This window comes from Sporothrix brasiliensis, assembly GCF_000820605.1.
Source record: "Sporothrix brasiliensis 5110 chromosome Unknown Cont20, whole genome shotgun sequence".
Lineage (NCBI taxonomy): Eukaryota > Fungi > Ascomycota > Sordariomycetes > Ophiostomatales > Ophiostomataceae > Sporothrix > Sporothrix brasiliensis.
In genome coordinates, this window is record NW_024467139.1 from 6,550,417 (window position 1) to 6,572,520 (window position 22,104).

Sequence of the window (22,104 nt, forward strand, 5' to 3'; positions counted from 1 at the left end):
TTTGGAACGGAAATGTGTTAGGTAAGCATGAGTCACGTGATCATGTACATTTGCTAATAAAACATGCCGAGAAGTACATATTTTGTCATTCCCTGTAACCATCCGTCGCAGTCGCTGTATTTGTACACTATTCTTACACTAAATCCACAAGAGACGCTGTATTTAGATCAGCCTCGTTTGCTTCGTTTTGACCTCGTTTGCACTTCTTGTACGACGGCCACTTTGGCCTCTTCCTCGACTTTGACGACTGTTGTCCGCTTTCTCTTCGCTGTCGTGACTCCTGTGGATCGCGTGGCAGCCTCGTTCTCCTCCATTTTGCCATGTTCGCCCGCAGCCTTGTCCTCGCTCTCGAGATCGCCTCCGTTCTTGAGCTGCTCGGAAAACGACTTGAGATTCGCCGTAAAGAGCACAGACTGGGCCCAGCCGGCATAGGGCCCCCAGAGGGTCCGAAAGTGGTCGCCGACGGCGTCGTGGATGGCCCGCGAAAACGTCTTGGACGCGAGCTTCTTGAACTTGTAGTCCCGCACGGCAATCTGCCATACATGCGTGTCCACCGGCACCGCCTCCCCCCAGCCCAGGCCCATGAGGCACACGCAGTCGGCCACCTTGGGTCCGACGCCGCTGAGCGTCAGCAGCTGCTCGTGGGCCGTCTTGTAGGTGGGCACGCAGGCGTCGGCAGAGCCATCCGTTGCCGTGGCCGCCGTTGCAGCCGCCGCCCCCGTCGTCCATGGTGGCGGACACGCCGGATTCCGCAGCTGGCGCAACCACCCCGGTCCCGTCTCGCACATCATCGCCGCCGTCTGCACAATGTACTTGGCGCGGTAGCCAAAGCCCAGCTGCCGCAGGTGCGCCTCGACGCTCGGTTGGGCGAGCGCAGACGGTGAGGGGAAGTCGTGGTAGTCCTCGCCGTCGACTTGACCGAGCTTTGGGCCGTAGTGCACACACAGCTTGTGGGCCATTTGCGAGATGCGCGCAATGTTGTTGTTGCTGCTGCAGATGAAACAGACAAGCGCCTCCCAGGCGTCCTGGTTCAGGATGCGGATGCCGCTGAACTGCGGCGCCTTTTTGCGGAAGTTGGCGTCGTCGCGACACCACTGGTCGTAGAGCGCGCGCAGGTCCAGCTGGAGATGAAAGTAGCGGCGTACGAGAGCCTTTGTGTCGTCGCCGTCGTCATGGACGTCCTTCCCTTCGGCAGCATCCCCAGATGGTGGCCGGAGCACGCCCGATGAAGCAGCTCCTGCCGCCTCGCTGGGAAAGGCAGCCTTGTAGTACAGGCTCTCTGCATCTTGCCGCAAGGACAGAATCCGGCCATGCAATGTGCAGCGCCTAGGATGTTAGCCAGGGCCCTCGTGCAGTATCGAGAAAATGCATTCCAGACGATGCATTCATACACTCACCATTCGTCGCCGAATTTGCGCCAGCGAAAGGACTGGCCGCACCGCAGTGTGGTGTCAATACACAGTTCCGTCAGTGTGACGGGCAGTTTCTGCCACTGTGCCGCTAAGCGCCCCATTGCTGTGGTGCAGCCGTCTGTGAGAAGAAAGTCAAACAGGTCAACCTGTTTACAGAGGTTCAAGCTGAGATGCTGTCTAGCGATCGCTAAGTAGCTAAATAGGGGATCTGGGCCTTCCGAAGCAGTGCTATGCATGAGAAACGCACTAGTCCGTATTCGGCTAGTGCACAACGCGATCAAAATTTACTGGGGTGCTTTGCTGCCGGAAAAAACATGCTGGCCAGCAAAAGCTCCAGCCACGCACTTCATTGCATATGCTTGTTCTGCAAGGCGACGACTGCATCTGAATCGACATCTTTTCGCCTGCCGCATTACGCAACGTCGCCGTCGATTTCATCTCGACACCACCACATACCATCATGAACGGCGAAGGACATTCGCGAGGTAAGCCATTGGGGGATGGCGAAGGCTCTCTCACAAATTGGTTTTGGGACGGACAGCTAACACCTCCGCAGAAGGGGGACGGCACGGCAGCTCGAGAGGCGAACGCGAACGAGGCGACCGGGGCGACAGAGACGAGCGGCGCGACCACGGCCGCAGCGAGCGAGAAAGAGGTGACCGGCCGCGGAGACGGTCGCGGTCGCCCGACCACCGCGGTGCACGGGGATCGCGGCGCGAAGCGAGAGAACCCAGAGAACCCAGAGAACCCAGAGAACCGAGAGACCCGCGCGAAGCGAGAGACTCCCGAGAAGGCGGTGGGGCCGAGCCCGACAGCTACTCATCGTCACGCAGCCACCGCGACCGGGAACGGGAGGACCGCTACTCGGGCGGCCGGGGCGGTGACCGGCGCGAGCGCGACCCTTGGGGTGGCGGCGGCGACAGAGATCGTGAGCGGGAGAGAGACAGAGACCGAGACCGGGACCGGGACCGGGATCGAGACCGTCGGGCGCCGGGGGACGAGGTGGCGGCGGTGGCGATGACGACGACGACGACCGCCACAACCGCAGGCGGCGAGGCGACCGTGGCGACCGTGGCGACCGCGACGACCGTGAGCGCCGACGCAGCGCATCGCCACCGCCCAAGAAGCGCGAGCCCACGCCCGACCTGACCGACGTCGCGTCCGTGCTCGAGCGCAAGCGCCGCCTGACGCAGTGGGACATGAAGCCCCCCGGCTACGAGAGCGTCACCGCCGAGCAGGCCAAGCTGTCGGGCATGTTCCCGCTGCCGGGCGCGCCCCGGCAGCAGCAGCAGATGGACCCGAGCAAGCTGCAGGCGTTCATCGCCCAGCCGGCGGCCACCGCGTCCAACAATGCGGCGGCCGCGTCCGTGCTCAAGCCGACCAACTCGCGCCAGGCCAAGCGGCTGCTGGCGGCCAACCTGCCGGCCGGCACGAGCGAGGACGCGCTGGTGTCCTTTTTCAACCTGCAGCTCAACGGCCTCAACGTGATTGACGGCTCGGACCCCTGCGTGCAGGCGCAGCTGTCGAGCGACGCGTCGTTTGCGCTCCTCGAGTTCCGGGACGCGGCCGACGCGACGGTGGCCCTGGCCCTGGACGGCATCGCCATGGAGGCCGAGGACACGGCCATGACGGACGGCGGCGAGGCGGCCAACGCCAACGGTACTGCCCAGACGGGCAGCCAAACAGGCAAAGGCCTGCAGCTGTCCCGCCCCAAGGACTACATTGTGCCCGCCGTCGTCGACTACAGCGGCTACCAGCCGGGCGTCGTGTCCACGGTCGTCGTCGACACGCCCAACAAGATCAGCATCACCAACATCCCGCCCTACCTGACCGACGAGCAGGTCACGGAGCTGCTCGTGGCCTTTGGCGAGCTGCGCGCCTTTGTGCTCGCCAAGGACCGCAGCTCCGACGAGTCGCGCGGCATTGCCTTTTGCGAGTACGCCGAGCCCGCCTCCACGGAGATTGCCATCCAGGGCCTCCACGGCATGGACCTCGGCGACCGCAAGCTGCGCGTGCAAAAGGCGAGCGTCGGCATCGCCCAGGCCGCCGGCATGGAGCTCGGCGTCAATGCCATGTCCATGCTGGCGGGCACCGTCGCCGTCGACGCCACCGACGTCAGCCGCGTCGTGCAGCTGCTCAACATGGTCACCGCCGACGAGCTGGTCGACAATGAGGACTATGAGGGTATGTTTTTTTTCTTTTTCTTTTTCTTTTTTTTTCTTCTGTCAAGGATCTCACGGCCCACTAACTTTGTAGAAATCCGCGATGATGTCCGCGAGGAATGCGAAAAGTTTGGCACAGTCACCGGCCTCAAGGTGCCCCGTCCCACCGGCGGCAGCCGCCAGTCGGCCGGCGTCGGCAAGATCTTTGTCAAGTTTGAGACGCCCGACATGGCCACCAAGGCCCTCAAGGCCCTGGCCGGCCGCAAGTTCTCAGACCGCACCGTCATTGCCACCTACTTCCCCGAGGAGAACTTTGAGGTGGATGCGTGGTGAGGGCGATCATGCAACCAGGCACGGGCCTGTCTATTTGGGCGTATTTATGCTCTCTGCTTTCATTGTTTTACCTCATCTCTTTCCATCTTTTCCGTTTGTGTTTATCGATTTACTTTGATGTATTGCTGCGCTATGTTCAGGCTGGTGGCAAGGATAGGGAATAAAATGTACAGTTCTTTTGAGGTATAAATAAGCAACAGCTACGGGGGTACTGCCTAGGAAGGGCAAATTCAAACGGTTGCAATCAAGTGTGTCATGGGCATCCGTCATATGAGAGTGTTGGTGTGTTGATGTGTTGATGTTGCAGACAATAACCAAATGCCATAACCAGATGCTACAGCACCAAATTATAGCGCTTGATACACTAAATTAGCACTAGGGTCCCCTAAGGATCACCCGGATGCATTATATAAGCTCAGGTGGGCGCCATTTAATGGGGATCTGACTTCCACGTGACTACGCGCCCCGCGTTCTGGTGCCTTTCGTGTCTTTCGAGACTTTTGGCGATCGGTTGCCTACATCCTCTCAATCTGTGTCTACACTACCGAGCCAACAACTGGCTGCTTGCGAGAAATCGCAGGGCAAAAACAGCGCGACAACATGAAATATACCTCCAATACCACCTAGAGACATGCCGACACCATCGAGGACCCGTGTCGCGGCGCGGCCTGGGGCCGTGCAGAAGTCCAAGCAACAGACCATGACGTCGATGGCAGCAAAGGCGTCGACGACAACACCGTCGTCCAACAGGCTGGGCTCGTCGCCCGCCTCGGCACGGAACAAGATGGCCGCACCCGCAGTCAAGGGCCCGCCGAACAAGAGCATCCTCAGCTTCTTCAAAAAGGTGCCGCCACCGGAAGAGTCGATGTTTGTGGCCGGCTCGGTCGATGCGGTCTGGAAGCTGCTGGCGGCAAGCCAAGGCAATGAAGAGAACGAGGTTGTGGTCCATGCAGAGAGCGAGGTAGCGATGTTGCACAAAACAGGAGACCGGTTCAACGAGTGCACAGGGTCTGTCAAGCGGCGACGCTTGAGCGAGGAGCAGCCCACTTCCACGCCAACAGCAACGGCCAGAGCCACCCAGCGAGGGCCTTTTGTCGACGACTCCGACTCGGAATCGGATGCCGACGATGGCAGCCACAGCCAAAAGGACGACTCATTACTACCCCCGGCTACGCAAAAGGACGAGGCAATCACGTTCTCGCCACGCCGCCTCGAAACCCACACCTCGTTTGACGAGACCTTTATCAAAATCGACATGAAGACGACCGATACAGCAGAGCACACAGATGCCGACAACGTTGTCAACATCGACGACCTCAACGACCTCGACGACGCCGACTTTGCCGGATTTGCGGACCTCGACGACGACGACGACGCCTTTGCGTTTGCTGGCGAAGAGTTCCGCGAGCGGAAGTACATGGAGGCCCAGGCGCGGTTGGAAGCCGACGCCGACGTTGGTGTGCTGGTGAACGACACCGATCCTAGAGACGAAGCAGCCGATGGGTGTCCCATCTGTGGGACGAGTTTGGCCGGCAAGACCTCCGACCAAGCCACCGTACATGTCAACGCGTGTCTGGACGGGCTGACGGGCGGCACCGCAGACGTCCCACAAGAAGCACCGCCTCCACCACCACCACCAACCAAGAACACGGCAGCAGCACAGCACACCACAAGTGAGGCCCGACCAAGCACCGCCCTGTCCGGCTTCTCCAAGCGGTTCATGCGGACAGCGCAGCCTCGGCCCGGCCAGGCCAACCCCATTGCTTTTGGCGGCAGCGGACCGGGCGGCGCATCCTCGTCCAACGGTCCAGGCTCGGCCTTTGCCAAGCTCATGTCCGGCCACGCCGAGGACGAGGCCTGGGCCACCGCCGCTGCGTTCGAGGTGGCCGCCCGCGGCAGGCCGGCATATGAGCGCACCTGTCCCTTTTACAAGATCATGCCCGGCTTTTCGATTTGCGTGGACGCGTTCCGGTACGGCGCCGTCGAGGGCTGCCGCGCCTACTTTCTGAGCCATTTCCACAGCGACCACTACATTGGCCTCACGGCCAAGTGGTGCCACGGCCCCATCTACTGTTCGCAGGTCACGGCCAGCCTCGTGCGCAGCCAGCTGGGCACGGCCGCGCAGTACGTCGTCGCTCTCGATTTTGAGGCGACGGTCCCCGTGCCGGGCATCGACGGCGTCCGCGTCACCATGATCCCGGCCAACCACTGCCCGGGCAGCGCCATGTTTCTGTTTGAAAAGACGATGCAGCCCACCGGGCGCATCCACCGCATCCTGCACTGCGGCGATTTCCGCGCGTGCCGCGCGCACGTGGACCATCCGCTACTAGCGGCGGACACGCTGGATGCGCTCACCAAGCAGAAGAAGCAGCAGCGGATCGACGTCTGCTACCTGGACACGACGTACCTCAACCCGCGGTACTCGTTCCCGCCGCAAGACGACGTCGTGGCGGCGTGTGCGGCGCTGTGCGCCACGCTCGACCAAAGCCTGCGGGCCGGTGACGAGGGCGCGTGGAACAAGGCGCTGCGGCGGCGAGACACCGGTGGCGGCGACGGCAGCGGGACCGTCAAGGACTTTTTCAAACGGGCCAACAGCAGCGGAGGGGCAGGAGGAGAGGCATCTGCTGTACCGGAGCCTGTCACACCGCAACAACCTGTGTCGCCACCACGCGATGCGTTGGCCGTTCTTGGTCGCCGCCCACCCGGCCGCGACCGCAACCGCAACCGTCTGCTGGTCGTCTGCGGCACCTACAGCATCGGCAAAGAGCGCATCTGCAAGGCCATTGCCCAGGCCTTGGGGTCCAAGATTTACGCGTCGCCCGCCAAGATCAAGGTGGTCGCCCAGCTCGGCGACCCGGAGCTCACGGCGCTCATGACGGGCGACGCCACCGAGGCCCAAGTCCACATGCAGATGCTTATGGAGCTGCGCGCCGAGACGCTGGCCGAGTACCTGGACGGGTACAAGGCGCACTTTTCGCGGATTGTGGGGTTTCGGCCGTCGGGGTGGAACTACCGGCCCGGCCAAGCATCCGGGGCGCCGGCACCGGGGTCCGCTGCTGTCGCCAGCGCGCCTGGAGCCGCCGCCGCCACCCCGTCGGCCGCCCTCGCGCCCTCGACGCTCCCCACCACGACCCTTCTCCACGGCGCCGGCTGGCGCACCCGCTTTGGCGCGCGCGACCTCGTGCCCCAGCGCGGCAGCACGCAGGACGCCATCTGCCTGGGCGTGCCCTACAGCGAGCACAGCTCGTTCCGGGAGCTCGCGCTCTTTCTCATGGCGCTGCGCATCGACAAGGTCGTGCCCACGGTTAATGTCGGCAGCGACGTGTCGCGGAAGCGCATGAAGGCATGGATCGACCGGTGGCTTGCGGAGCGGCGGCGGGGCGGGATGGTGCAGACGCTGGTGGAGGGCGGTCCAGACAGCAAAGATGGGCAGAAGTCTCGGCTTTGGGACGGCAAGGATGGGAAGGGCGGCGTTGCATATTGGTAGCATTGGAACAACTTGTCATAGCGGTTGTATGATCGGGAAGACCAAAATAACCACCCATCATAATCACTCGCTGTACGGAGTACACGATATTAAAAGCTACAAATCACGTTGGCGCGCTTGGTACCGTATGACATACAAAATGACATGACAATTGCGTTTATTTGCATGGTATACTGTTCGTTGCTTCGGGCAAGGAACCAGCTGGCGCCATGGCCGCCGTGTCTCATGCCATCGTGCAAGGGCATGCTGTGGTCCGAGGCATTGTGCCGCGTCTTCAACAGCTCTGCTTGGGTCTCGGTGTACCCCTCGGTTTGCGCTGTTAGGTAGCGAATGTGGCTTTTCGAATGGGGACCACGACTGTTTCCTCCCTCCGTTGTCGTCGTCATCGGATCGTCATCGGATCTGCACCATCTCAGCATCACAGCCTACCTTGCGGCGGCCGTGGCTTTTGGAGCGTTGTTTGCAGCTTCTACACGGGGTTAGCTGTCTGCAAATGCATCGTCCCTTCATCGCCACGGGCGTTACATACCTCTCCGTGTCGCATCCTCCAGCAACGGTACATCCACCGCCGCCGCCGGCAAGTGCACATAGCGGACCACACTGCCGCGGATAAAGACGTTCTTGACGGCGCTCTGCAGGCCAGCGTTAGAGAAACGCAGCGAGACATAGACATACAATTAGGTAAGACAGATAAGGGATGGGGGCCATGCTAGAGACCCACCAGATGAGGATACTTGATCTCGTCGACGACGGTAATGTCGTCGAGCTTAATGTTGAGGTACTGGTCGACGCTCTTGAGGGTACCGCGGATCTGGATGTCGTTCTTGAGCTCGACGGTGACGGTCGTGTCGATGAGCGTCTTGAAGAAGCTGTGGGGGGTGTTGGTGTCAGTATGCCCGACGTCTCATTGTATCTCCACGTCGTCCTCGTCTCATTGATCTCCACGTCGTCGTCTCTCACCTGAAGAACAACATGTTGAAGACGGAGGGCTTTCACCCAGAAAGGAAACGTAGAGACGACTTGAGTGAGCTTGTATAGTACCGTCCAGTCCAAACAGGCTATTTTCCGTAAGCAAAGAGTCCTCGTCGGGTTGTCGTGGTTGTCGCGTCTGCCGCCAATTCAACTGTCGTTGAGCATCGTTAAATGTCGTCGTTTTTGGCGGGATGCGACCAGCTACAGCCGTAAAAGTGGGCCTATACTCCATATGTTATGTAATCATCGCCAGTCGCTATCGGATCGGCAAAACTCTTAGTCCGGCACCTGCACGGCTACCAATAGCGCAGTGGCCGTGGGCCCAATGGCCGCCCTGAAAGGAACTACGCCAACAGCGCAAGGCAGCAGAAGCTTGAGGTAAGCTCTTTCCCTGGGCGACCGACGCCATTCGCCGCCCGCAGCCGCCTGGTCAATATCACAAACATCAAATCAAGCCATTCATAACCACGTCAATTTCTCCGGCTCACGACCTCGACAATCGCAATTTTGCATTGAGCGACGACATTACGAGTTTTCGAGTCGATTCCCTCCATCCATCCATCCATCCCTCTGGCAGCACGAGACCGTCGACCTCCTCTGTCGACATCTCTTTCTTTCCCCCTCCGCCTCTTCTCTCTCCTCTCGCCGTCGGCCACACACACACACACACCACAATGGCCGACCAGGAGCGCGAGCACGCGCTCTCGCAGTTCAAGGAGCGGCTCATCGAGTCGCGCGAGTGGGAGGCCAAGCTCAAAGACCTGCGGCTCGAGATCAAGGGCTTACAACGCGACTTTGACCAGACGGAGGAGAACATCAAGGCGCTGCAGAGCGTGGGCCAGATCATCGGCGAGGTGCTCAAGCAGCTGGACGAGGAGCGGTTCATCGTCAAGGCGTCGTCGGGCCCGCGGTACGTGGTGGGGTGCCGGTCCAAGGTGGACCGGGCCAAGCTCAAGCAGGGGACGCGCGTGGCGCTGGACATGACGACGCTGACGATTATGCGCATGCTGCCGCGCGAGGTGGACCCGCTGGTGTACAACATGTCGCTCGAGGACCCGGGCCAGGTCAACTTTGCGGGCATTGGCGGGCTCAACGAACAGATCCGCGAGCTGCGCGAGGTGATTGAGCTGCCGCTCAAGAACCCGGAGCTGTTTCTGCGCGTCGGCATCAAGCCGCCCAAGGGCGTGCTGCTGTACGGGCCGCCCGGCACGGGCAAGACGCTGCTGGCGCGCGCGGTGGCGTCGAGCCTGGAGACCAACTTCCTCAAGGTGGTGTCGTCGGCGATTGTCGACAAGTACATTGGCGAGTCGGCGCGGCTGATCCGCGAAATGTTTGGCTACGCCAAGGAGCACGAGCCGTGCATCATCTTCATGGACGAGATCGACGCGATTGGCGGCCGGCGGTTCTCCGAGGGCACCAGCGCCGACCGCGAGATCCAGCGCACGCTGATGGAGCTGCTCAACCAGCTGGACGGCTTCGACTACCTGGGCAAGACCAAGATCATCATGGCGACGAACCGCCCCGACACCCTCGACCCGGCGCTGCTGCGGGCCGGCCGGCTGGACCGCAAGATTGAGATTGCGCTGCCCAACGAGGTCGGGCGCCTGGAGATTCTCAAGATCCACGCCGCCAGCGTCATCACCGAGGGCGACATTGACTTTGAGAGCGTCGTCAAGATGAGCGACGGCCTGAACGGTGCCGATCTGCGGAACGTCGTGACAGAAGCGTGAGTGCCCTCTCCCCCCTGCTTTACTGCCTACTGCGGCATTGTAGTTGCGTTTTGTTGCAGTGTAGCTAACACGTGCAGCGGCTTGTTTGCCATCAAGGACTATCGGGACGCGGTCAACCAGGACGACTTCAACAAGGCAGTGCGCAAGGTCGCAGAGACAAAGAAGCTGGAGGGCAAGCTGGAGTACCAGAAGCTGTAGACGGGACAGGCGGGGGTGAAGGGGTCATGGAGAGTTTACGAACAGGGCGAGCATTGCTTTATTGATGTCATATGGCCATCTTGTTTTCTTGTGCTCTGGTGTTGGGTGCATGTCGCACTGCGTGTATAAATAGAACAAATGTATTGACGGCAATGGACGTCGATCCGAAGCACGCCCAAGACATTGGCAAAGATCCCAAGTGACCGAACTGTAGAGTATCCTCTCGTCATGATATCGAATCCATCACTGCGGACGTGGATATATCGGAATTTGTGATTGGACCGGATTTCGGAATTGAAAAGTCCGGTCTTGGGACGCCCTCATAAAGACTACGTCAACTTTGGTAGTTCTTTTCATGTCAAGACATAGAAACACATGAGAAGACGTATATGCGATACACAGGACCAGAACTGTCCAACTCGTACTTAATTACTTCTTGTGTGTGGATTTGGACGCCGTCTCGACCCTGCCGTCGCCAACTCGGCCAATTCCGCCAATTCCAGCTGCTGACTAATAATCCCGATTGCACTGAACGACATCACAGCAGGAGCGACAGCGAAGGCCTCAGGGCTCATTGCGATCGTCCCCTTCACGGTCATGGCCGGCAGCAGGTCGGTAGAGGCGGCCTCCCGCGGGCCCAGCCATTCGGCGCCCTACGGCCAGGCATGCCTGCACTGCTTCAAGGCCAAGTGCCGCTGCGTGTCTCGGCCCGACGGCGACGGCTGTGAGCGATGCCACCGCCTGCAAAAGACGTGCCACTCGTCCGAGGCCATCCGCAAGCGCAGCCGGCCCAAATCATCGGCCGCCGGGGCGACGGCGGGAGAACTGCGGTCCGCGGACACCGCCGACGAGCGCGTCGCCTCCATCGAGGAGAAGCTGGACGGCATCATGACGATGCTGCAGGCGGTGACACAGGCGCCGGCCAAGGCGGCGGCCGCGGCGCTGCGGGACGTCTTTGGCGGGCGGATGGACGAGCACCTACGGGGTGTGTTGCACGACGGCGACAGCGACGGGACGCAGATGGAGCAGCAGCCGCTGCCGCTGCCACCGCCCATCGGCCAACGGCCACAGACGCAGAGTCCGCGTCATCCCGATACACCGACCTCTCTGTCGACCCGCCCGGACACCGCCGAGGGCGCCCCAGGAGCCGGCGCTGCCGCATCGGCACGTATACCGTCGCCCGTGCTCTACGAATCGCTGTCCCAGGAGGCACGCGACCACGCCTGGTCGGTCTTCCGGTCGACCTACCTGCCGTATTGCCCGTTTCTGTGGTTCCCGCCCGAGACGACGTCCGCCCAGCTGCAGCGCCATCGGCCCTTTCTCCTCCGCTGCGTCGTCGCGTCGACCACGACGCTTGTGCGCGACAAGGCGGCCCAGGGCCGCGCCATCAAGGAGCAGCTGGCGCGCGAGATGCTCGTCGACAACCGGTCGAACATTGATCTGCTGCTGGGCCTGCTGGTGTTCATTGCCTGGGGCTCGGATCCCATGGTCAGCCGCAGCGGCACGCTGTCGCGGCTGGTGATGCTGGCGCTCTCCCTGGTCTGCGACATGCGCCTCCACAAGCCGCTGCCGGCCGACCAGCACATGGTGACGACGTACACGGGCGACAACCCAAAGAGCGACGAGAAGGGATACGAGAGGGTGCCTGCAGCTGCCGGCGATGCCGCAGGCGTTGCAGACGATGCAGACGCCGAAGGTGGCGCAGGCAAAGGGGGCACCGACGACATCTATCTCTCCGACAGCGAGGAGACACTTGCGAAGCAGCGGGCCGTCTTGGGCTGCTTCCTCATTGCGTCGTCGTAGGTCCCCACTCCCAACATGCCCTCGGTCATGTTGCCAGGCAACACGCTGACCGGCCCAGAACCTCCATTTACTTTGCACACATTGACGGCATGAACTGGACGCCGCAGATGGACGACTGCCTGCGCGCCGTCGAGGCACACACGGCCTGTCCCGGCGACGTCGTGCTGGCCTACCAGGTCCGCCTGCAACAAGTCGTGCAGCAGGCCGTCCACGCGCGCGAGCACGAGGCCGCCCTGCCGCTCTACATCACCGACGCCTTCCGGACGCAGCTCCACGAGCTCACGGCCGCGCGGCCGCAGTTTCCGCCCGCCATGGCCATGACCAGCGGCCAGCAACACCAGGACGCGCCGTCTCCTATCCAGCTGTGGACCGCCGTCGCCGTCGCCCACGAGCAGTATGTCGAGCTCAGCCTCAGCGAGATGACCTTTTCCGCCGCCGACACCCCCAGTGCGGCCGACGCACCCACCGAGGAGGGATCCACGACATCGACCGAGACCGACGTCGACCGCGTCCGGTGCTACTGGCGCTCCGTCCACGCCATCCGCGCCCTCTGCGCTGCCCTGCTGGACGGCGTCCCGCCCACCGCCTTTGCCGGCGTCTCCTTTATGGTCTGGGCCCAGCTGTGCCGCGCCGTCGTCACCCTCGTCCGCCTGTCGACGCTGCCGCCTCTGACGCCGCGTGTCGACGTGTCCATCGACGCCCGCGCCGTCCGCGCCAGCGTCGACTTGCTCGACGTCCTGGACCGCTTTGCTGATCGCCTCAAGAGCGCCGCCGCCGGCCTCGGCCGTGGTCTGTGGCGGGGCCCGCAGCGCCAGATTGACGACGTCTTTGGGCGCATGGCCCACCTGGTGCGTGTCCTCCGGGCGGCCGTGGCCACGCGGCTGGAAACGACTGCGGCGGATGCGGATGCGGATGCGAATGGGCACAGTCGCCTTGCGGCGAACAGCGGCCCCGGCCGCGGCGACACGGCCGAGCCACCGCCATGGCACCTTGTCGAGACGGTGATGGGACAGACGGCGGTTGGCTGGGGTGACATTTGGCTCGAGGGCATGTTCCCGCGGTTCTAGTCGGGGACGGCTCGACCTCTTCGTTGTGATAATGTTTTTTCCATGTATATTTTTGAATATCCACGTGTCACACACGCCAAGATGCCAAGCCGACGACTACCGTCACCCCCGGAAAGCTTGTCTTGAACCTCTCAATGTCAAAGCTTGTCAAAGCTCGTCAAAGCTTTTGCAAACATATCCTGTCGCGTGCCTTTTAGGTACCACCTGGTGCCTCTGATCCTTTGTCCAACAACTGCACAACCACAACGCATCGTCAAGATGCAACACAAAGTGGCAATGCGAGCCGCACTGGCCCAAAGTATCACCATGCACATGCTTGTGCCGTCCCATACCATCCCATCCCATCCCATCCCGTACCCAATAGACCACATACTTCCATTCAAATTTACTAAAATACGACGGGTCGCTCTCGCCACGCGGTTCCGGGACAATGAGCATGCCGTGGTTGTCCAATGAGACGAAGAGACGCACATCCTGACCGAGCGCGTGGGTTAGGCAGACAGGGGACGATGCAGGGAAGGGGAGAGTAGAGAAGTAGAAAAAGGCGCCTATTTTGGTGTCGACCATATGCTCCCGTCGGTCACGGAAACAGCATGAAGAAACAGGACTACCTACCGAGTACGGCAATAAAACAATAGTACGCAATACTACCAAAACAGCTTCGACAACCATCTTGTCAGACGCACACGCGTAAGCAGTCTGGTCCTATTTGCTTCCCACCACAACATACATCGCCATGCCAAAAAGAAAAACACTCCGTGTTACAACGTAACTTTTTTGTGCTTTTGCTCTCCTTCCTGCAGCAAAGTAGCGATTTGCTAGCTCCCGTCGGCCATGTCCGGTGGAGCAAAAAAAGGAGACGCATGCAAAGGAGAAACAAGACGGAGTGAGAAACGTGGAGAACAAGGGCAAGGTACGTGGTTCGGTGACACTAGAAGGGGGAGGAGCTGCACGAAGAAGAAAATCACTGGGACAAAAAAGGAAATCAAAAATTTAAAGCTTCACGAGTGCATATGCATGAAGATCCCCACTGGTTCCTTTTCCGTTCATAATCATTTTTTGGCGGCCTTGGGTCCAGTTGTCGGTGGCACGCGACGTGCAGCCGTCGGTAACGTGTCGACAGTGACGGTGAGACGTAGGGAGAGTACAGAGGACGCCGAAACAACAGACGAAAGACGGGGAAAAGAATGGCAATCGCTGACAAGAAACCATACCATACGCCGTAGGACACCGACGATACCGTCGACACCGAAGAAGCTGCAGGAATAAGACAGGATCTGACTGGGCGCCAATTCTGGCTGTTGGACGTTGAAAAGATGTTGAAAAAGAAAACTTTACAAAATTAAAAGTAAAGAAAAAAAAAAAAAAAAAAAAAAAAACAACTCTTTCTCACCACCCCGATTGGAACACAAAGGAATATGAAGGAGGGCTTTGATGGAGTTGATGGATCTCTCGAACCCACAGAAAAGAGGCAACGTCTCGGTCAGTCTCCGAATTGGGAAGCTATTACAAACTCCGGAGGAAAAGGCGCATGTCGAGGCGAGAAACGGGTCAAAATAAGCGCAGACATGTACTCTGTACGCGCAGCTCGGAATATGAGAATTTGTCAGTTTTGTACATGTACAGAATAGTTGTCCTGAAAAAGAAACAACGTATTTGTGGCCAGGACGGAGGAAGACAGGGACATGGGGCGAGGTGCGACCATCCCGACATAATGATGGGAACGACAAAACGGAGACGAGAAACTGTGTAATGTAAAATAACAAACGCGGATGTTCCGAGGAAATGGAAATTGCAAGCGCCATAAGACAAAAACAATGTCCATTGGCAAGGTAAACAAAGGAAAAGGAATTTGAAGAAATTTCTTTCTAGCTCCTCGTGTAAGTGAACGAATATCAAATATAAAATTGATGCCAAAACGATACAATCGATAAAATCGATAAATGCTGAATCCACCAAAAATAATCAAATATCATTGATCTCTTCTTGTCCCATTTTCTGCAAGCAAGGGGGGCGCCTAAGCTTTCCGGAGTAGGCGTTGAACGGCGACGGCGTCCTGGGAGAGAGCTGCAGGACGCGCCTTGGCTTTCTGTCGGTTTTGCCGTCTGGGGTGCAAAGGCAGGGTGTAAAGATACATGAGTCGTCCATACACAGAAACAACAAGTCATACGTACTCTCTCAACCAGCGAGAAACGCCATGGGAAAGGGCAGATGGGTACGGTGCATTGCCCTATTTGCTTGGCAATGCGGCGCCGGAAGATGAAGGGGGGGGGAGACAACAAAGGACCGGGGGAGGCACCAAACAGACGAAAACGTGCACCGAGCTCAAGCTCTGGATGGGTCCTCCGTCGGTGGGCGGATGGGGGCCGCGGTAGGTGGGCAGGGAGGGGGTGGGAGAATATGTGTGTGCGCTGTGTGAGACTCTTGAGAGTGTGGCAGGCAAGGCTTGGCAAGATCACGCCCTTGACACCAAGTCGTCCTCGACGGAGCCAAGCAGCCTCGCTGACGGACGTGTGTGCCTGGCTCCCGTACGCTCACAGGCCCTCTGAAGGAAAAAGCCAAGGGAAATTGCATCCAGCTGGGATCCAGCTGGGACGGATTGGGACAGATTGGGAGGGTGGTGTGGGCAACAAGGGAAATGGGGCATCGTGAAAAGGGAAAGCCACAGCGCGCGAGGCGAGCGTCAGGACCACTTCGTGCCAATACCAAGACGTCGCCATGCCGGCACACAGGTCTGGGCATCGGTGCTACGAGGCCATCTCCCGTCGTTTTGCCCTCCGAGTCCTCGTTTCTGGTGTATTTTTCCTCTTCATCCTGGCAACCCAACGCCTTTCCCGCGCGCAGCAGCTCCTCCCCCAGTTCTTGGCTGCTCTTGGCTGCTCAGTACCGTTACCAAAAGCTTGTCTTGACAAGCGCTGCCGAGAAACAATAGCTAGTTCCTTGGGGGATGCTGTGGGAAGGGTGACGATGCTCATCGCCAAGACCACGTCGGAAGGCCAAGACAACAGGCGATGCGCGGCCCCATTGGGGATCTGGCAGCCGCTTCGATGCCGGCATTGCTGGTGGCCTGGGTGGGAGGCGACTGTGACGTCGTCGGATGTGAAGCCAAGAGCGGCCAAGATATCCTGTCGTCAACGACAAATGTCGCGATGTCGATGCAGCGACGAAAACACGATACGGAAATAAATTGTGTGCAGCAAAACAGGATGCTAGTCTTGATAAAAGACCATCCAAGGGACAAGACCAGGCGAAATAGAGTGCGCACAAAGCAGGGCACTACTCACTTCAGCCGTTCACGTTGCTTCCATGTGTTCCGAGCGCAGACGGGACAGCAGCCATCGTGCCATCGTTCCACTGCAAAATGCAGCCTTTCTCGGCAAAGGCAAAGAACCAGCAAATGAAGACGGTACGCCTGGTAAACCGAGACGACGAGTACGACAGTACACACTCTTGCCCATACGAAACAAGAGAAGCACACTGAAAGCCAAGAGGGAGGAAAGGAAAACAGGATGCACGAAACAGCCAAATCAAAGGGACGTTGAAATGGACCAATAGAAAGCCGCCCTGCGACGACGTGCTCCTACCCCAGGCTGCGATACGTAGTCTGTGCTGATAACGCCAAATCGATAAAGCGACCTTTAGGCCCTGCAATAAAAAGCCACACAAAGTGCATCGCACCAAACGCCCTTCACCATCACCAAATGAAGAGAAAACGGGGACAAGAAATCAAACACAGGTGGACATGAGGCCTTTGTGTTTTTGGGGGCCGTCCGGCTGCGACGGCAGAGGCTGAGGGAAGCGAGACAGAACGGTCGACGGCGTCCGTACAAAATACGGCGAGACGAAACACGATACGGCGTTGCGACAAGGTACCGCGAAGGCGATGGTCTCGCGACCCTGAATCGTGATTGGCAGGGTGCAAAATGAGTGAATCGGAGGAACTGCGTGAGTTGAGAGGAAAACGAAGCAAATAGGCAGTACTTCCTGCCAGCGCCAATTCTTGTGCAAATGGATGTACCCACAAAAGACGCAGTGGGACAGCACGTGGGCTCGTTGCTGCGCTCTGTTTTGCTCTTTGCGAAAAAAGAGGGGCCAGTTGGTGGGTCGGGAGGCGCCTCCCCTCCAACTCAAAAGCCGGGACAGGGGTTCGTCGGTGCGCGGGGCGGCCTTCCACACCTCTCATCGACACACGTGTATAGATCCGCTGCACTGATTGGCTGCGTGGTCTGGAGTCGAAAGAGCGTGGGAGATTTTGAGCATGGACCCGCCAATCTACAATTCCGTCGAGGGAAAGAGCAAAGAGGAAAAAGTGTCGAGGCACTGCCAGACTGCCAATGGTGCAGTGGGGGTGTGAGCGAAAAACAGTGGATGGCAAGAGCGTTTCTTGGTCTTTCCTTGGCGACATGGAACGTCAAGAAGGGCACGCGAGCATTCACTCAATGCGGAAACGGCGATTGCTCGGCGCGAAACGAAACGAGAGCGTCAGAGAACAAGAAGAGACGGAGTGGAGAGCATGCGACATACGATGGACGCATGACAGCATAAGAAGCGCGCAGGACGACCGATGCCAACTCGAGGTCACCGACGAGGCAGTTCAGTTAGTACGTCGTAGGAAAACAGCAGCCTCTGTGGCAGGAGCGACGGGCTGGCCGCGAGCCGGCAACACAAGAAGGAGCGACCCGACAAAGAGGCACGCTTGACGCCAGAAATAGCAATTGGGCTCTCTCGTGATGAAGAGGCTGTACGACGTACGGAGGACAAGCGTGCAGAGACTCGACATCCGACATGCGACAAGACATCGTACGCATCTCGTCTGAATCGTGCAGTTCGACATTCCTGACAGTTCAGTTCTCTGGTCCGGGGCCGCCTGTGGACGAAAGAGCTTAGCGGAGAACCAAGCTAGATGGCGGTCTAGCCGCTTTGGGCAGGTTTTGCTGACCCAGGGTTTTTTGTGTCTGACTCGGTCTTTCCTTGCCATCCGTCAGGTCGTTTTCTCTTTTCACTCATAAAAACGAGCATCGCTATTTCCTGCCCGGCGGGCACGAGCACGCTGCTGCCCTTTGTCGTACCATAGGATCAAATCCGTCACCGACCGACTTCCCAATCGGGCCAATTTGAGCTGGTTCTGGGGCGGACAGGAAGGAGCGATTGCAGGAGCGATTGCAGGAGCGATTGTCCACAGCCCACACTGCCATGGTTGCATTTACGCTGTTCTGTTCGACATACACAGTACATATCGGTCGGGAGACAGAGCACGGAGACAGAGCACGGAGCCATGCGTAACGTGCTATTGTGCTCTGTCGGAGAGGTGTTTCTTTCCTTGGATGCCGTCGGTGATGGACATGTCGAGTACGCTGTGTCAGCAGCCAACAGCCAGCACAAAGTCAATGTCTCAGCTCTTCCAGCGGGCTTCAGAAGGGCCAAAAATGGCAATTGTAATGGCACGCCAAAAAAAGCCACCAGGAAAGAGCGAACCAACACATTTTACACAGTAGAGATCCAAGAGGAAGGAACGGCCGCCCGTCGTCGACTCCGTAGGTACTGAGGTGCTGCACGACGCCCATACACGAGGAAGGTACTTGCATCCCGCCGCGAGCCCACGCTACGCCCACCCATCACACGGCTAGACCAGCCCCACGGACGGTCGCCACACGCTCTTTCCTAGCCCGTACCCACTCTTGGTTAGCTCCACGCGCAGGAAGGCGAGTGACGGACGGAGCGACCAGAAAACAAAGCAAAAACAGCCGAGAAAGGCAAGAAAAGCAAGAAGCGCAAGAACGAGTGAGCAAGAGCGACCAGAGCCAGAAACCGAACCTAAAAAAGGAAGGGACAAAAAAAGAGCAGAACTGAAAAACGGGAATCCCAGCAGGAACCGCCGAGACCACCCCCCCCCCCCCCCCCGTCCTGGACTGAAAAGTATATCAAGCTCGCATCGCCATCTTTGGTCCGGTCCTGTCCATTTTCCTGCTTCTCTCTTTCTTCCCCAGGATGCTCACTGTGTCTCCGAGTACACACACACCTCAGCAGGGACGTCACACGCGAGACTGATCCAGATCGCCGGCGGATTTTGACTGTACATTACCGGTCCATTCCCTCTTCTCTTTTCTCTCTTCGTCTTCCTTCATTCCTTTTCTCCCAACCCCCATCGCATCGCAATGTCCGACTTCATCCAGCACCAGCCGGTGCACTCGGCCGTCATCGGCCAGATCCCCGTGCCGCACGGTCCCGAGACGGGCGCCGAGACCGAGACCTACCCCGTGGGCCCCGAGGGCCTCTACACCGAGGAGCAGGAGCGCGAGATCTTCAAGTACATCACGCACCCCGACGACAGCTTCAACGAGCAGGGCACCTACTGGGCCGACCTGCCCCTGGCCAAGCGCTTTGCCTTTGTCAACCGCGTCAACAACGCCGAGGCCGCCTCCGAGCTCAAGGCCACCTGGAACCTGTTCAAGCGCGATCCGCTGGGCCCCGTCGGCTGGTACTTTCGCAATGCCGTGCTGCCCGGTGCCGGTCTCGGCCTCGAGGGCTACGTGCTCTTCTCCATTGGCAACCTGTCGCCGCTCTTCTCCGCCGCCTGGCCGCAGTGCTGGGGCAGCAAGGCCACCGAGTGCGACAAGAACTGGATTGCCGCCGTCACCTATCTCGAGGTCATTGGCATCATGTTTGGTCAGGTGTCTGTTGGTGTAAGTGCTGTGGCTTTGTTTTGATTTTTTTTTCTGCTTTCTCTTCCGTTTGTGTATACTTTGTCAGGTCCGTGACTAACATTTCAGGTCATTGGTGATTGGATTGGCCGTCGCTGGGGTCTCATTCAGGACGCCCTGATCATGTTCATCGGTCTGCTGATGCTCACGGCCTCGTGGGGCCTGACCCTGCAGGGCTGGGTCATCTGCTACGCCTGGTCGCTCTTCTTCTACAGCTACGGTGTCGGCGGCGAGTACCCCATGACCGCCACGTCCTCCATGGAGAGCGCGGTCGGCGCCGGCAAGCTGTCGACCCGCGACGACCGCCTGCACCGTGGCCGCAAGGTCACCATGGCCTTCCTGATGCAGGGCTGGGGCCAGCTGATCAACCAGGGCCTCCTGATTGTGCTGCTGCTCATCTTCCACCACGGCGACGGCGATCCGCCGTACGGCCTGTCCACCGTCCAGTGGACCTTCCGCCTGTCGTTTGCCTTCCCCGCGGTCGGCACGCTGTGGCTCGTCTACTACCGCACGTACAAGATGCCCAACGCGTCGCGCCAGCTGCAGCTCGTCAAGAAGCGCGCCAACGTCACGGGCTACGACGTCAACTCGCTGCGCACCATCTTCCAGCACTTTGGCGGCCGCATCCTGGCCACCGCCGGCACCTGGTTCTGCAACGACGTCTTCTTCTACGGCAACAAGCTGTTCCAGGGCCAGTTCATCAACGTCATTGCCGACAACCCGAAGAGCGTCATGGTCACCTGGGTGTGGAACATCTGCAACTGCATTGTCTCCCTGTTTGGCTACTACCTGGCGTGCTTCCTCATCGACAACAAGCTGTACGGCCGCAAGATGATGATGCAGGTCGGCTTCCTCATGTGCTTCGTCTTCTTCGTCGTCCCCGCCTTCCACTACAAGTACTACTCGGGCCTCAGCGGCATCCACTCCTTCCAGGCCATGTACTTCTTGTCGTCCTTCTTCAACCAGTTCGGCCCCAACTCGGTGACCTTCCTCGTGGCCGGCGAGGTGTTCCCCACGCCCATCCGCGCCACGGCGCACGGCTTCTCGGCCTGCATTGGCAAGTCGGGCGCGCTGCTGGCCTCGGTGCTCTACAACTACATCGACACGCAGACCAAGTTCTACGTCGTGCCCTGGTTCGGTCTGGCCGGCATGCTCCTGACGCTGGTCTGGCTGCCCGACACCACGGGTCTCGACCTCAAGGAGCAGGAGCGCCGCTGGAGCTACATCAAGGACGGCCGCGACTCCGAGTACCACGGCATTGCCGTGCACCCCACGCACCTGTCGCTCTGGGAGCGCCTGTGGGGCGTCGGCAAGTACTACAACCCGGAGCTGGACGCCAAGGCCAAGATCCAGGACCTGCGCGCCGACTGGGAGGCCCGCGAGAACGCCAAGCGCGAGGCCGAGGTGCACGGCAAGGACGGCGAGCCCGTCCTCGACGACACTGGCCTGACCGACGAGGCGCACAACTACTTTTTGCACACGAGCCCCAACAGCCCGTACCTGGCCGGCCAGAACGGCAAGGCCAACGGCGTGCTGCAGGACGCTGTGCTGCCCAACAGCGCCAACGAGAAGGCCAGCGGTCCGTCGGAGAGCTCGCAGTAAATTTACAATGCGAGTGGGCATGTCGATGCAGTCGCAGCCTTTTTTTTGTATTTTTTTGACTTTGATTCCCCTGTCCCCCCCCCTCTCTCCGGGCACACTTGTGCGTCTTATCCATTGTCTCCTGCATAATCAGCCATGAGCCATGAGCCTTTGTATTTCCCCATCGCCTTGCCTCTCACTTTTCCTACTCGAGACTGGAACCCCTTGTGTGTCTCTCGGACACAAAGGCAGTCTCATGTCTCTTGGATCTAAATTGACAGCCTCGCTTTTTACTCTTCTGCCGTTTTTCGTATATTATATATATATATGGACAATGGTTCTTGGTGAAACATTTTAATAGACATTTTGATACCTTTTTGAATACAAAACAAAACAAATACTTTTCTGCCAAAGTTGTGGCTCCTCTCTTGCATGAGAATTTCGTTGCCAAACGAGTGGAAAAAGAATCTCACTCGTGTGTTGCAGTTTGGTTCTTGATGAGCAAGGAGCCGGTTGCCACTGCCCGTGATGCGAGGTGTCAAGGCCAAGGCTACCGGCCGACGTCGCTGTTGAACGTACACCGTCCATCGAAAACTGTCAAACACGAGAAGCTGAAACGCAACATCCACGAGCCCGGCCTCTGATGGGTAGAAACGAG

The 22,104-nt window shown here is 59.2% G+C and overlaps 7 protein-coding genes across 7 annotated transcripts; 5 read left to right on the plus strand and 2 right to left on the minus strand.

Moving 5' to 3' along the window:
* Window positions 1-167: 167 nt before the first annotated feature.
* On the minus strand, window positions 168-1,513 carry SPBR_07300 (N-glycosylase/DNA lyase; the record flags this gene model as incomplete). The annotated part of the gene is made up of 3 exons (XM_040765554.1): window positions 168-1,121; window positions 1,146-1,326; window positions 1,398-1,513. 3 exons carry the CDS (start codon window positions 1,511-1,513, stop codon window positions 168-170), a joined length of 1,251 nt encoding a protein of 416 aa, XP_040617715.1.
* Window positions 1,514-1,872: 359 nt separating this feature from the next.
* Window positions 1,873-3,907, plus strand: SPBR_06850 (splicing factor U2AF 65 kDa subunit; the record flags this gene model as incomplete). Its single annotated transcript, XM_040765106.1, has 4 exons — window positions 1,873-1,897; window positions 1,969-2,340; window positions 2,415-3,596; window positions 3,669-3,907. 4 exons carry the CDS (start codon window positions 1,873-1,875, stop codon window positions 3,905-3,907), a joined length of 1,818 nt encoding a protein of 605 aa, XP_040617716.1.
* A 631-nt stretch (window positions 3,908-4,538) lies between these two features.
* SPBR_06569 (DNA cross-link repair 1A protein) lies at window positions 4,539-7,394 on the plus strand (the record flags this gene model as incomplete). Its single annotated transcript, XM_040764825.1, has 1 exon — window positions 4,539-7,394. One exon carries the CDS (start codon window positions 4,539-4,541, stop codon window positions 7,392-7,394), a length of 2,856 nt encoding a protein of 951 aa, XP_040617717.1.
* Window positions 7,395-7,819: 425 nt separating this feature from the next.
* Window positions 7,820-8,368, minus strand: SPBR_09010 (U6 snRNA-associated Sm-like protein LSm2; the record flags this gene model as incomplete). Its single annotated transcript, XM_040767136.1, has 4 exons — window positions 7,820-7,863; window positions 7,924-8,026; window positions 8,116-8,263; window positions 8,355-8,368. 4 exons carry the CDS (start codon window positions 8,366-8,368, stop codon window positions 7,820-7,822), a joined length of 309 nt encoding a protein of 102 aa, XP_040617718.1.
* Window positions 8,369-9,040: 672 nt separating this feature from the next.
* Window positions 9,041-10,294, plus strand: SPBR_07367 (26S proteasome regulatory subunit T4; the record flags this gene model as incomplete). The annotated part of the gene is made up of 2 exons (XM_040765621.1): window positions 9,041-10,092; window positions 10,174-10,294. The coding sequence occupies 2 exons, from the start codon at window positions 9,041-9,043 to the stop codon at window positions 10,292-10,294; spliced, it is 1,173 nt and encodes a 390-aa protein (XP_040617719.1).
* A 597-nt stretch (window positions 10,295-10,891) lies between these two features.
* SPBR_06731 (uncharacterized protein) lies at window positions 10,892-13,164 on the plus strand (the record flags this gene model as incomplete). Its single annotated transcript, XM_040764987.1, has 2 exons — window positions 10,892-12,093; window positions 12,156-13,164. The coding sequence occupies 2 exons, from the start codon at window positions 10,892-10,894 to the stop codon at window positions 13,162-13,164; spliced, it is 2,211 nt and encodes a 736-aa protein (XP_040617720.1).
* A 6,155-nt stretch (window positions 13,165-19,319) lies between these two features.
* Window positions 19,320-21,467, plus strand: SPBR_06796 (uncharacterized protein; the record flags this gene model as incomplete). Its single annotated transcript, XM_040765052.1, has 2 exons — window positions 19,320-19,847; window positions 19,935-21,467. The coding sequence occupies 2 exons, from the start codon at window positions 19,320-19,322 to the stop codon at window positions 21,465-21,467; spliced, it is 2,061 nt and encodes a 686-aa protein (XP_040617721.1).
* Window positions 21,468-22,104: the final 637 nt, after the last annotated feature.